Source organism: Verticillium alfalfae, genomic scaffold, assembly GCF_000150825.1.
Source record: "Verticillium alfalfae VaMs.102 supercont1.10 genomic scaffold, whole genome shotgun sequence".
Taxonomy (NCBI): domain Eukaryota; kingdom Fungi; phylum Ascomycota; class Sordariomycetes; order Glomerellales; family Plectosphaerellaceae; genus Verticillium; species Verticillium alfalfae.
The window spans coordinates 1,186,057-1,199,496 of NW_003315029.1; the positions used below are offsets into that span (position 1 = coordinate 1,186,057).

Sequence of the window (13,440 nt, forward strand, 5' to 3'; positions counted from 1 at the left end):
CTTGGTTCAAAATGCAGTTCTCTACCGTCTCACTAGCTGTTGCCCGGCTACGGCGCGGCCACCGTCGTCGCTCAGTCGTCGGACCAGGCTTCTTGTTCTTTGACAAAGAAATGCCCTGAAGAAGCCCCCTGCTGTTCCCGTACGTGTATCGCGCAGACCTTTCCATAGGCCAATGATGCTAATACACTGCTATACAGAATATGGCGCCTGCGGTGTTGGTGCCTACTGCCTCGGCGGATGTGACCCTCGCATGTCCTTCTCGTTGGATTCTTGCGCGCCTGCGCCCGTCTGCAAGGACATGAACATGAAGATGGACAGCACAGATAGCATCGTCGACGTCAGCAAGTACCTTGGCGACGGCGACAAGGCCGACTGGGTGGTGCAAGGAGAGGCCGTCGAGGCCGGCGGCAATGTGCTCCTCACGATGCCCAAGGGCAGTGTTGGTACCGTCATGGCCAGCTCACACTACATGTGGTACGGCAGTGTCAAGGCCCGCATGAAGACGTCGCGCGGTCGGGGTGTCGTGACGGCCTTCATCCTGCTCAGCGATGTCAAGGACGAGATTGACTACGAATGGGTTGGCGTCGACCTCAAGACATCGCAAACCAACTATTACTTCCAGGGCATTCCTCTCTGTAAGTACTTTCCCAAATTGTCCGGCGGATTCACGCTAATCGCGAGCAGACGATCAATCAAAGAACATTACTCTGTCGGATACCTTCAACAACTGGCACGAGTACGAGATTCAGTGGACCCCCGACAAGATTACCTGGCTCGTCAATGGACAGGTTGGTCGTGTCAAGGAGCGCAAGGATACCTGGAACGAGACAACCCAAGGCTGGGACTTCCCCCAGACTCCGGCGCGTGTGCAGCTGTCCATCTGGCCCGGCGGCCTCGAGAGCAACGCCAAGGGCACAATCGACTGGGCTGGTGGTGTGATTGATTGGGAACATGAAGACATCAAGAAGGTCGGCTACTTCTATGCTGCCGTCAGCGACGTCGAGATCAAGTGCTGGGATGCCAAGAGCGCTCCTGGAACCAACAACGGCAAGAGCTACATTTACGACAATTGGCTCGGTAGGAACAACACCGTCATCGACGGCGACGCGGACACGAAGCTCAAGAGCTTCACAAGCAGTGGCCGCGATACGGAGGAGAACGACGACGACAAGGAGACTGACTCCGCGACCAAGACCAAGTCTGCCGCATCAGCCACCGATACGGGCGCGAGCTCCAACCAAATCCCCGGCGCAGGTGCTGCCAACCCTGGCGGTGGCGTCACGCATGGCGAGGACGGCGACAGCAGCAGCGGCAGCGGCAGCGGCGATGACAGCGGCAGCAGCGGATCTGACAGCGGCTCTTCAGGCCCGATCGACGACAGCAACTGCGACTCGTCCGAATTCAACCAAGACATGGGCAACTGCGGTGGCAATTCCCAGGGCCAGGGCTCTAGCACTGGCTCGAATGGCTCGAGTGACTCGCCAAGCATGGCTTCTAGCCTGGGATTGACCCAAAGCCTCAGCGCCTCGCGGGCCTCGCCGTGCTGGTCGGTCTGTACCGCCTTTGAGGTGCTGCTCGCCCCTGACGCTTGATGTTCTTGTCTTCTTTTGGTTGCATAAGCGTGTTTTCTCACTGGGTTGGATGTTCCTGATCTTCTTTTTTTCTTCCGGGTTGGTCATTGGGCTTCTACGGCGGTAGTCAGGTTTGCGGACCTCGCTTTGCCGTACTGACAATCCATGTTTTGGTGGGCCTCAGATTGTGCGAAGGAAGAGTTTCTCGCGGAGATGAATGATGTCTGTGTGTTGTTTTGTAGTAATGGCATGTGCCGTCCGATCCTTATTATTTTTCAAGAATCGCTCTGTCATTGTAGCAGACGATTAGCCCAAGCACATAATGCACATCGACGGACGACCAGCCGTCTTATATACATAAAAGCTGACGGACACGTGTTTATTATTTATGTTGTCAATGTCTCATGTGGTCTGACGATACATCATGTTGATTCGTTGGCGCTACCATGAGCTAGACCTCGGCCTGCATATACTCTGGCTCAACATGCCTATACACTCGTCAATAATTTCAACCGCGACACACTGAGCGAGCGATCTGGCACAATTCTGGCTATTTACGTTGAGTGGGAACTTACTAGCGGGGACCTAGGCTGCTCTGGTAAGGCAGGACATACCATGCTGCCTATCGATAGTGCCTCGCCATAAGGAGCCGCTGGCCTTGATGCACCAACATGTGCGCCTCGGGCTCGTTGTTATCTCCAAACTGCTCCTGGTCATTATCATCTGGTACGAGATTTCCCGATGGAGAGTTCATCTTATCAGTTAGAAGGCTGGAGACTCATTGTTGCGGATCAAACGGGAGACTGCGGCGCTCTTCGCCCTGTCAAATGTCGATCGAGACGACGTTATAGACTGGGTGAAATGCACCGAAGGCGAGATGCGTGTGCTGACGGTAGTAGAGAAGCAGTTGCAATGCATGCGATCACCATCTCAATCCTTAATCTTACTCTGCGGGCCGTCAATTAACGATGTGGAGCTTCGAGATTGACTTTGAGTTCCGGGCCAGATCTGGATCAAAGTGACATCGCGGAAATGTCATTGAAAGCGATTCATGAATTCTCGTCATGATTGACAAGGAACTGCTGTGTCCACTCTGCACTGCGATTGCAGTACGGTGATCCGTTGGCTTATGATCCCCAGCGCTCCATATTAGCCACAACAGAAGATCTCTCTGCTTGCTTATGTCACCAGGATTGGACATTGGTCCCCATACCCTCGAGGCGCGCACGTGATTCAATTGGCTCATGCGCAACCTGCAAGAAGTTCCCATTCTGACGGGCCGTGCTTCAAAATTTGGAGCTTCGCTCGAGACAGCTGTCCGACGACGACGACGACGAAGCCGCCGGCAGCCGCACACATATTCACAATGCCCCCGAGAATGTCACCCCTTCAAGTGGCTGCATGCTGCAGCCGTGCACTTCGACCTACGGCGACGACACTCCACTTAGCCTCCCTGTTCGCGAGCCTGTCCATTGGCACCCGACACGCCTCTATTCTGGCGAACTTGAGCGACAACAAGGGCGCCTATAACAAGCGAATCCGTGTTGGTCGTGGTGCCTCGTCAGGCAAGGGCAAGACTTCAGGACGCGGTCACAAGGGTCAGGGACAGCACGGCAAAGTCAAGCCATGGTTCCAGGGTGGTCAGACGCCCCTGGTGGTACAGAGGGGAACGAAGGGTTTTGAGAACAGGTTCGTGGACAGGATGCATTTTTGACTCCTTACGAGAAGCCCAGATGAATGTTGCCGAGGCTAACTGGTAACAGGCGCGCCCCCGTCATGTCCAAGATCAACCTCGATAAACTCCAGCAGTGGATCGACGCCGGCCGCATCGACCCCACGAAACGAATCACCGTGAAAGAGCTTGTCGAGTCCAACCTCGTAGGCACCATCAAGGACGGCGTCAAGATCCTTGGCGGCGGCAAGGAGGCTCTGCGCCAGCCCATTGACATTCTGGTGTCCCGCGCCTCGGCCTCGGCCATTCAGGCCATCGAGTCGACCGGTGGAAAGGTCCTTGCGCGGTACTATACCAAGACGGCCATCCGTGGCATCGTCAAGGGCACGACCGAAAACTCGGACAAGCCGCTGCCGCAGGGCAAAGAGCACGTCGAGAGCATCTTGGCTGCTGCTAGGACGACACGCTTTCTGAGGAGGTTGCCGGATCCGACGAGCAGGAGGGAGATTGAGTACTATCGCGACCCCGCGCACAGGGGATACCTGAGCCACCTGCTAAAGCCCGGCGAGTCGCCCAGTCTGTACTTCAAGGTGCCCACGGAGAAGGTTGGCACCTTCAAGAAGGAGAAGACGAAGAAGGAAGTGAAGGCGACCGCTGCCTTGTGGTAAAGGAGCGAGGCAAGTGTAATTTGTAGTGTATTTCGGCACGTGTACAATACCATGATTGTTCTGTACAAACTACGATCGCCGAAGCAGTACAGCAATCCGATTTGGCGACTCACGTTTACAGTCCCTGCCAATTGTCCTCATCATGATGACCCCTTAAACTCGTTAGATGCATACACTCGGTCCGCAGACGCGGCGGCCCCCCAGAGTGGACCCAGCCACTGCTCCGCACCAGCACCAGAGCGTGTTGCTGCAGGTCGTCCAAGCTCCCGCCCGTGACGAATCAAGTCCACTCCCACCCTCAAGCCAGTCCAAGGCAACTGTCATCACGTCGTCGTTCTGGTCTTCAACGACATTCGCTTGAATGCTGTGCGGTTGATCAGCCTTTGCGTCGCTGTTGGAACTGAAGAACTTGGATCGCTACTCATTGGGAAGCGCACTAGACGGACTTCTGCTCTCCTCGTTGCGGTCTGCCCATCTCTCTGGCCATCAATCGGGCAAGTCGCATCGAGATCGCCTCGTTCTGCGCCTCCCGCGGACGAACCTCCAGACCAAAAGGACGAACGCCATCCCACACACTTCCTCCCCCACGCGCACATTCTGTCGCACCCCGAACCACGAGTTTTATACCATCATGTCCCTTTTTGGAACCTCCCCGACGGAGGAATCTCCGGGCATCAGTGCTACTGGCGCCCCGAGCAACTCGCTCTTCGATGAGGGACATCCGTCCAACAAGTCGAACAGCTCCCTCTTTGCCGACGACGACTTTTCCGGCGACGGGGGAGGCTCGCCGTGGGACATGCCCACGCCTCGCAAGCAGAAGACCCGCGCCGATCTCCTCCGAACCCTGCTCCCCACCTCCGACGCGCCCGACAGCTACATCGACACGTTTGATACCGTCGTGCAGGAAGATGGCAGCAACGGCAGAGTCAATGCGAGCGGCGTCGCCAAGGTCTTTGCCGCTGCGAGACTGGGCGCCGACGAGCAGGCCAGCATCATGGCCATCATTGCGCCCAACGGCAATGACGTCGCCGTGGGCCGCAACGAATTCAATGTCTTCCTTGCCCTCATCGGTCTGGCGCAGGAAGGCGAAGCCATCAGCCTCGACGGTGTTGACGAACGACGAAGAAGTAAGTTTCAGGTTCCATCCCCCGTTCTTCGACTCGACTGCCTCTCCTGCTGCGCGCTCCCTCTCTCACGTCTCGGCCGCTGCCATGTCAATTGGCTCTCTGGCTCTTATCAGCTCAATCGGCAATCTCGGTGGGGGTGCACAGCTAATTGCCATAAACAACCTAGACCTTCCTAAGCCCAAGCTCGCTGGCGTGACCGCCGAGCCCGTGATGCCTCCGGTGTCCGAGCTTGCTGCCAAACCACCTCAAGCACCCGAGACGCCTGTGAAGGAACCGACGCCCGCACCGTCGCCTGCGAAGCCCAAGAACATTGCGCAAGCTCCGATGCAGTACCCTGACGCTGACGACCCTTGGGGCTCGCCCGACCTGCACAAGAACCACAACCACGCACCGGCGCCTCGACCTGCCCAAACCAATGGCGCCGCCTCGGCCAACCATGATAGCAATGGCCAGACAGGATTCGGTACAATACCCAGCACGGCGATAGCGGGGCGCACAATGTCTTCCTACACGACAGCCACTGTCAACTCCAACATTGCCTCGCCGCAACAGCCCACGAGCACCGGAGTTGGCGCATCTCCTGCTGGCGGTGGCTGGGGCGGCGGTTTCTTCGATGGAAGCAATGTCGGCGGCGGTTTCGCGGAGCCTCAGCCCAACCCCGTACTTCCGAGCCCATTTGGTGCCGCTGCCGAGCCCAACAGGCATCTGGCTGCTGCGGAGGCTACAATCACGCCTTCCCTGCGACCGCTGCCGAGCAACCGCACCGGCGGCGCTGTCGAGGAGAACATTGTCGTTTCCCTGATGCCAGAAAAAGAGGGCCTTTTCTTCTTCCAGCATCACAATTACGAAGTATCCTCCTCACGAAGAGGAAGTAAGGTGGTCCGCAGGTACAGCGACTTTGTGTGGCTTTTGGACTGCTTGCACAAACGATACCCTTTCCGTGTACTTCCTCTCTTGCCGCCAAAGCGTGTTGCAGGTTAGTATTCCTGTCCGACTTGAAGACTTCTGACTAATGCTCTGTGCCCCCAAGTCAACGGTAACCATCTCTCCAATGACGGCGCGTTCATCGAGAAGCGACGCCGTGGGCTCGCGCGGTTCCTCAACGCTGTTGTACGCCACCCAATCTTAGGACAAGAACAGCTTGTCATCATGTTTCTCACTGTACCAACCGTATGCTTGACTCGGCCAATTCTGACGCTGATCTTGAATGCTGATCAGGCTGTAGGAGCTCACTGTCTGGCGGAAGCAAGCTACAATCTCGGTGCAAGACGAGTTTGTTGGGCGCACTCTGCCCCCCGGGCTCGAAGACTCTTTGCCGGCCACGTTGGAAGAACTGTTCGACCGCAGCAGGACTGGCGTCAGACGCTCAGCTGAGCTTTACATCAATGTCTGCAATATTATGGACCGTCTTGTAAAGCGTAGCGACGGCGTTGCGGCTGACCACGCACGTATTGCTCTGTCGCTCCAGTCATTGACCGAACTCAGCAACGACACGTATGCCACCGACACGAATGACGTGCCACTGCTCAATGACGGCCTCACCGCCATGGGCAAGCACCTCAAGACTTGCCAGAGCCTGATGGAGGATGAGAGCAAAGCCTGGGATCAAGGCGTACTGGAGGACCTGAAGCGACAGCGGGACTCACTCGTCGCCATTCGTGAGATGTTCGAACGACGCGATCGACTGGACAAAGACAACATTCCCTACCTGGAACGGAGGATACAAACCAACGAGAGCAAACTTGCGAATCTTCGCGGCAAGCCGGATGGGCTTGTCAAGCCGGGCGAGATTGAGAAGGTGGTCGAGGCCATTATTAAGGTGAGAAGCCGAGAAGATCTCATTAAACGGCAAACACTAACATTCAACAGGACAAGGAATCCATCGTCAATCAGCACAACAGGTCCATCTTCGTCAAGGAGTGCATTCGCGACGAGCTCATCTACTTCCAGTCGACCCAGTACCACGTATCCCGATGGAACCAGGACTGGGCCCAGGAGAGGGTCAAGTACTCGGAGATGTTGGCAGACAACTGGCGCCGTCTACTTGACGAGCTCGACGGCATGCCTCTCGGCGACTAGGCACCAGCTTGACCGGCATCTATGTCTTGACCATTGATTTGTTTTTCTCGGCAGCTTGTTTTTCGAGCCCGCATCCTATCTCTCTTTACTTGAAGCGATATGGCGGTTGATGTAGATGAGAAGGGGCCAAGTGGTGTGGTATGTCTGTATCGTTGTACGAGACCTGGTCCGTTGTCTTTCTTCCTATTTGGTTTTCGCATTGTTCTAGCCATTGTGTACAGTCATCATTCTCTCAGACACTCTGTTGCTGTATACCCTCTGCGCAGACTGCTTTCAATATCTACCCGTCCGTGTTGCCATTTCACTGGTTGCTGTCGCGCGCCATGTGTTTTTTACATTGGGCCGTGGTGATTCTGGCATTTACATCCAGCGACAAAGAAAAGTCTTGGGCCATTGTGTGAAATGGTCATGTGAGCATTCCTTCAGGATAAAGCTCGGCACCGCGACGCAAATTGTGCACAGTAGCCGCGCAAGGTATTCAGGCTTGTGTGGTCCGGTCCCCTGCTTATTTTGTGGTGTTGGGCCATCTCGGTATTCGAGGAAATGAATAGCGACTGTGCCGCAGAGCACTGCCTGGGTAAAATGAGGCCAGCAATCCTACCATGGAGACTTGACAGCTTTGCTGCGGACGGAAACGTACGATATGAGACGACCTCGGATTAATAAAGCCAGGCGGCTCGCTGGTGATCAATAGCCGTCGCGGGAAGCTGGACATTGCACATAAGTGTCTGCGCATATCACTCGATCCTCAAAATTACGCTATTCCACAAGAGACACGATGCACCACTCATCTATATTCATTTTGAGCTTCTTAGCCGCAACAACCACAGCTTCCCAAGCCATCAGCCCCAACCCCCTACAAAATCTTCTCAGACGCCAAGATGATGTTGATGAGCCTGGAGAAGATGGGACGTCTCTGAGGGACGACCTTGTCGTATGTATTGAGGGCATGAACGGCGTCTTCGAAGCCGATGCTCCCAAGCCCGCCCCGGCGTTATCAGAGTGGATGGAAGCCAACCCATTCACTACCCCCTCGGAGTCGTCCGGCCCGGGCGGCGTGTGGTGCACCATGACATACCCCGCCAGTCTCTCCGAGCTTGTCACCCCTTACTACTCCAGCCACACAAGCTGGTGGTCCAGCATCAGCAGCGCGCTCGGCGGCACATTCACGTACGAGTGTAACGACGCCACGCTGACGGCCAACTTGATCGGCGACGGGCAGTACGAAGGCTGTTCCGATGGATACGGTGTTCTCTTCACCGGACCGGGTATCACAACGTTCGCTCCTCTGGACACGGTTCCATCCACTGCCCTCTCGGCTGCCAGCGCGACGCCTACTTCCGAGGCGCTGACGAGCGTGGTCTCTGAAAGCGAGACCGCGAGACCTACTACGGCATCTACAACGTCGCCTCCTGAGGTGACGGGTGCCAATGGGGCGAGCAGGCTAACAGGAGCTGTCGCTGCCGCGGTTGCTGCGATAGGAGCTATTGGAGCATTGACGTTATGATAGACGACTGGAAGATAGTTGAGCTGCGAATTTGCCAGTCAAGGGGTTGTTGATGAGGAATAGGTTGCTCGGTTATCTGGCACAGTTTTGCGCACTGGAAAAGCACAAGTGCTGTGACTAGATAGACGTACAAGATAAGACGGACCCCTACAGATCGTAAATATTCTAAAAGGAGTACAATCAACAGTGAAAGCGCTCGTTATGAAGAAGAAATGATCATACACTTTGTGTCTCCCAGATCAGTGCCAACCTGACAAGTGGATGGCCAAGTCTTAGCTCACAAGCACATGGAACGAGCACCGTGTCCAAGAAAGATACTAAATCATGTATTTGAGGTCGCTCGAAGCATTATAACCTTCCAAAAGACCATCTTACCCATCGTGTAGTTCCAAACCACGACTCCACCAAGACAAGCCAGAGAATCACACCCGGAGAATGGAAAATCGCACAGCCAAGAATGGCCTGGCATCTTTGGTGTTCAAGAACGCAGAACTGTTTGCGCTCAGTCGCACCACATTTCCACTCGCACACCCTTGGCTTCCATGCCCTCAAGTACCTGGAAGTCGAGTTCCTCCTGCCTAAAGGCCACCACAATCATGCTGAACCGTTGGCGAAGAGATTCGCTGTTCCATTCAGAGGCTTCGTCCAGCTTTTTTATCTGTGGCACGGCCTCTTGCTTGACGAGTGGATCAACCCAAGTAACTTCAACCTTCTCCGTCAGCACCAAGCTCCTGGCCAAGTCGAGACCAGGAGAGTTGGCTAGATGAGACTGGCCACGCTTGAAGCCAATACCAACGACGAGAACAGAGGGTCTCCTAGTGTTGAGCTGGAAGCAGTCTGTCGTTGCATCATTGTAAAGGGCTTCTACAACCCTTTCGGCCACAGTTGCGGGACGAGCTCGCATCTTTTCTGTCGCGGCTTTGAGTAGGGGAAATGCTGAGTTGGAGAGCAGATAGTATGGGTTGACTGGTATGCAGTGTCCTCCAACGCCGAGAGAAGGGGCGAATGGCATGTAGCCGAAGGGCTTGGTCGACGCCGCGCGGCATACCTCATATGGGTCAACCTTGTGAGGGGCGCAGGCGTCGGCCATCTCGTTGGCGAAGGCGATGCACATCATGCGCTGGCAGTTCTCGTACAGCTTCATCATCTCGGCCACTTCAGGGCGACTGACGGGGACGACTTGGTCAAAGACTTGCGAGTACAGCCGGATGATGGCATTCAAAGATCCAGGAACCACGTCGTCCAACCCAGATACAATCTTGGGGATGGCATATGCGGGTGGTTCTGTGCGGCCAGGGTCGACACGTTCTGGTGACATGCCAGCGAAGAAGCCGCGTTCCTTGGCAAGGGTGCCGAGGAGGCTGCGGGTCATGCCAACCGCAACAGACGACTCAACAACGACCACCGAGCCCTGTCGGGCGTAGGTGGCAATGTTGTTAATGGCAGACCTCAGGAAGGATGAGTCGATGGTCTGATCGGGGCGAAGAAGTGTCGGCACAGATATGAGAAAGTGAGTGGCGCGAGCGAGGTCTTTCGGCCTGCATGTGAACTTGGCCCTGGTGTCGGAGGGAAAGGTCTCCGCCAGGTGCCGCACTCGAGCTTCCGAGACATCGAAACCGAGGACGTCGTACTTGCGAGCAAAGTTGCTGACGAGATGCTCGCCAACGTATCCAACCCCGAGCACGGCCACAAGTGGCTCATGATCAAGCTGTACAGAACCGGAGGCGGCTTCGCAGAGCTCTTCATCGGACTCGCATAGCTCAGTAGGTGGTGTCGTAGGGTAATACTCGTCGACCGTCGAGTATACCCACGAAAGCTTCCTGTCTGCAGGAACAACAAATCGACAGGCTGGAGATGAACCAGCTGCGAACAACTCAGGGGTATCAGGATATGGACCTGCAGCCATGTTGAGCACTGACAGGTGGAAAAATGCAACTAAAGACAAACAGATGCGTAAATAAACTATGCTGAGGTTTCTTGTTTGAAAATCAGAGATGAGACGGTATGCATCAGTGACTGTTCGAGCTCAGAGGGCGGGAAGGTGGCTCTTCTTGAAAGCGTCGGCTCAAAGTATTCGGGAGCTAGTAGGTGGAAGAGAGCGAGGCGTTCAAGCAAGGCAACGAGAAAAGCCAGATTCGTCATATTATGATCAAAGGGTGCTCGGCAAGGATCTCTGCATCTTGCAGTAGTAATAATGGGATAGACGAACAAGGGGTAGCATAAGTGGCGTACAAGAAAAGAAGCCAACTAACACGGCTGGATGAACACCACGCCAGCCTCGTAAACGCCTTGCCCGGACTTCACGGATACTCATCTCGATGACCCGAACCTTTACGGGTAGCAGAGATGAGAGGCTGGACTGCAGTTGGAATGTTCGGTGCAGACCTGCGCCGGGCCCGAGATGGTGATTTCAGGTGAAACAAGACAACGCACCATGCGCATCGTCTTCAGAAATTTGAGGCCACGAGGTACCGAAGTTGAAAGTAGCCAATCCAAGCCGGATCTGACAGGGAACATTAGCCGCACTGACGACAGTAGTGTGCCAGCTGGCCAGTGTATCTTCAGAAAAGACAAATACCGAGACTTCAAGGCGAATGCCAGCCTTGATCGACAAGATCATCAACATGAGCCTATGTGGCTTGGATTATTGCCCGAGCATCCCATGCAACAACTGACGCTTGCTGCCGTGTTGGTCAAACCTGAATCTAGTCGGGCGGGCAGGAAACGAACCTTCCGCATGACACCAGAGCTATGGGGAATGGCAGCATAGGTGACTGTTGCTCGGTCTGTAAAAGTCTTGCGGTGAAAAAATTGGGGGCGCGGGGGTGGTTTCTCCCGTGCCCACAAGAAAGACAACCTTCGGCCCAGGCCCAGTGACCAGACACAGTGAATAGAACAAGATCAGAAGCCTGACCGACATCTCAGGCTTGGCCCATCTTGTATGGCTGTTGTGCCCTCAGTGAACAGCTCTTGTTAACATTGATGTCTTTTAGTGGATCCAGAACAAATCAAGTGAGGTGTTTGATTCAGCATGACACATGGTACTAGACTTTGACCAGACAGGGAACCGGAAGGCTGGAACCTGAGATCCCGGTAGCTAAGCCCTAAAGCGACCAGTACGGTACAGAACTGTTATGCCCGCTGTGATTAATTGTCGTGAGGAAGTGACGGAGAGACGTTGAAGCGTGTGCGGTCTGGATGTTAGACCCCCTATTCGATATATTCATAGTAAATGAACTAGGGGTTTCTTGTTTTGACACCCTTGGCCTCCCTGGGTTGGCCTTCTGGAGGACGTGGAGGCTGCCACCTCCTGCTGTAGAGCTCAAAAAAGGACTGAACCCTTGTTTCGGGCTACCAGATATATGATTCCGATTGGTAGACCCCTCCGATCATCTTAAGCCACCACTGCACGGGGGCGGGCTCTGCAACTCAGATGTCCCGTCCTTTCATCCGACAGTTGGTGCTACCTCAATCCCACCCTAATTGCTTTTTTCTCGTCTACTAAAGATCTTCATGCAGGTACTGTAAGGCACGAAGATACTCACCCGTTTTGCGTCAGCGATTAGCGCCACGCCACGCTTTGTACCAACATGCCAAGGGGCTAGTGTAACAAAGCTTGAGCACACCGACAAGTGCAGCAGGGGCTTTATAGCGATATGTCACGGAAGCAGAATGAATGGGAACGAAACATTCTATTGATTTTGACAATGACCGACGACTTCAGCTCGACAACATCGTCATCCGCGCGGTCGCCAGAAATGCAGTGTGTTGGTAGCAAGGTGTACGAGATCAGCGTCTACATCATGGTTATTATCCCTCTGCCAATCTATCTTATGCGGCCTTTCCTCAGTTGAACTAGGTGGCGAGCACCGTTCGGGTAGATTGCGCCTGCCCACATTAAATGCATTCGGTTTCTAGCAAATTCGGGATTTCTTTTGTCGTCAGCCAGCCGGATGACACCACAATCTTCCTTTCTACATCTTTGTTATCCCATCCCAGCCAGCCACTCCCACCACTGATGCCTCACAACCCCGAGTCTGATCTTGCCAGCCCCCTTGAACACCTCTGCAAAAGTCCCACGCGACCTGCAGAGTTTGTCTTAAACCGGATGGCAGCCGCAGCTTTGCGTGAGACAGGCCCCTGTCTATGAATTTCCAGTTAAGATCCCAGTCAAATGAACATTATCGAATCACGGCGTGCGACTGATAGATTGCAGTGTTTCCTGTCATAATCTAGGTCCGATATTCGGGAGCAAAAACGGTAGTGCACGAGCCTATCCACCTGGTACGAAGAGTTTCTTTTCTTTGCGACAATTATTTGGTCTGTATAATTGATTCATCGGCTCATGGTACTTACAATTATCCCATACTACTGCAGAGAAAATCGCTCTTAGAAGTTAAGTGGCGGATCAACTGTATTTGATGTTGAATATTGGGATCAAGTTTGCTTTTGAGCTACAAGTACTACGCAGTATTATCAAACTGTTTTTTTTTGGAATACTAAAAATGTTCCTTGTCTTGGACGGAGTACCTGCGCCTGCATAACAGATCGGACACCAGACTTTCTGGCCTTCTTCAAATGCCGGTGACTTTTTACGAGTCAGTCTCAAGGAAGGGCTCGTGCGCTCGAGGTCTATTCGGAAAGGCACCAGCTGCAGTAAAACTAAACTCCAAGGCCTTTTTTTGTCCGTTTTCTTGGCACTGCAGCCCCATAACCAACAAAAAACAGTCCGCGTGAACTGTCAGTATCAGCTCGTATTGTTCAATAGGCGCTGACTCCAAACTTCGCCTCTCCGCCACGTCCCGTGCATTGGAAT

The 13,440-nt window shown here is 54.3% G+C and overlaps 5 protein-coding genes across 5 annotated transcripts; 4 read left to right on the plus strand and 1 right to left on the minus strand.

Annotated features, from left to right (window-relative positions):
- Positions 1–11: 11 nt before the first annotated feature.
- VDBG_07809 (UTR2 protein) lies at positions 12–1,592 on the plus strand (the record flags this gene model as incomplete). Its single annotated transcript, XM_003002304.1, has 3 exons — positions 12–63; positions 198–635; positions 685–1,592. 3 exons carry the CDS (start codon positions 12–14, stop codon positions 1,590–1,592), a joined length of 1,398 nt encoding a protein of 465 aa, XP_003002350.1.
- An 856-nt stretch (positions 1,593–2,448) lies between these two features.
- VDBG_07810 (mitochondrial 54S ribosomal protein YmL10/YmL18) lies at positions 2,449–3,911 on the plus strand (the record flags this gene model as incomplete). Its single annotated transcript, XM_003002305.1, has 5 exons — positions 2,449–2,489; positions 2,548–2,572; positions 2,871–2,964; positions 3,020–3,260; positions 3,335–3,911. 5 exons carry the CDS (start codon positions 2,449–2,451, stop codon positions 3,909–3,911), a joined length of 978 nt encoding a protein of 325 aa, XP_003002351.1.
- A 796-nt stretch (positions 3,912–4,707) lies between these two features.
- On the plus strand, positions 4,708–7,370 carry VDBG_07811 (sorting nexin mvp-1; the record flags this gene model as incomplete). The annotated part of the gene is made up of 5 exons (XM_003002306.1): positions 4,708–4,981; positions 5,037–6,014; positions 6,069–6,208; positions 6,264–6,857; positions 6,908–7,370. The coding sequence occupies 5 exons, from the start codon at positions 4,708–4,710 to the stop codon at positions 7,115–7,117; spliced, it is 2,196 nt and encodes a 731-aa protein (XP_003002352.1).
- A 525-nt stretch (positions 7,371–7,895) lies between these two features.
- VDBG_07812 (hypothetical protein) lies at positions 7,896–8,843 on the plus strand (the record flags this gene model as incomplete). Its single annotated transcript, XM_003002307.1, has 1 exon — positions 7,896–8,843. One exon carries the CDS (start codon positions 7,896–7,898, stop codon positions 8,622–8,624), a length of 729 nt encoding a protein of 242 aa, XP_003002353.1.
- Positions 8,844–9,126: 283 nt separating this feature from the next.
- On the minus strand, positions 9,127–10,530 carry VDBG_07813 (polysaccharide biosynthesis protein vipA/tviB; the record flags this gene model as incomplete). Its single annotated transcript, XM_003002308.1, has 1 exon — positions 9,127–10,530. The coding sequence occupies one exon, from the start codon at positions 10,528–10,530 to the stop codon at positions 9,127–9,129; it is 1,404 nt and encodes a 467-aa protein (XP_003002354.1).
- Between the last annotated feature and the right edge of the window lie 2,910 nt (positions 10,531–13,440).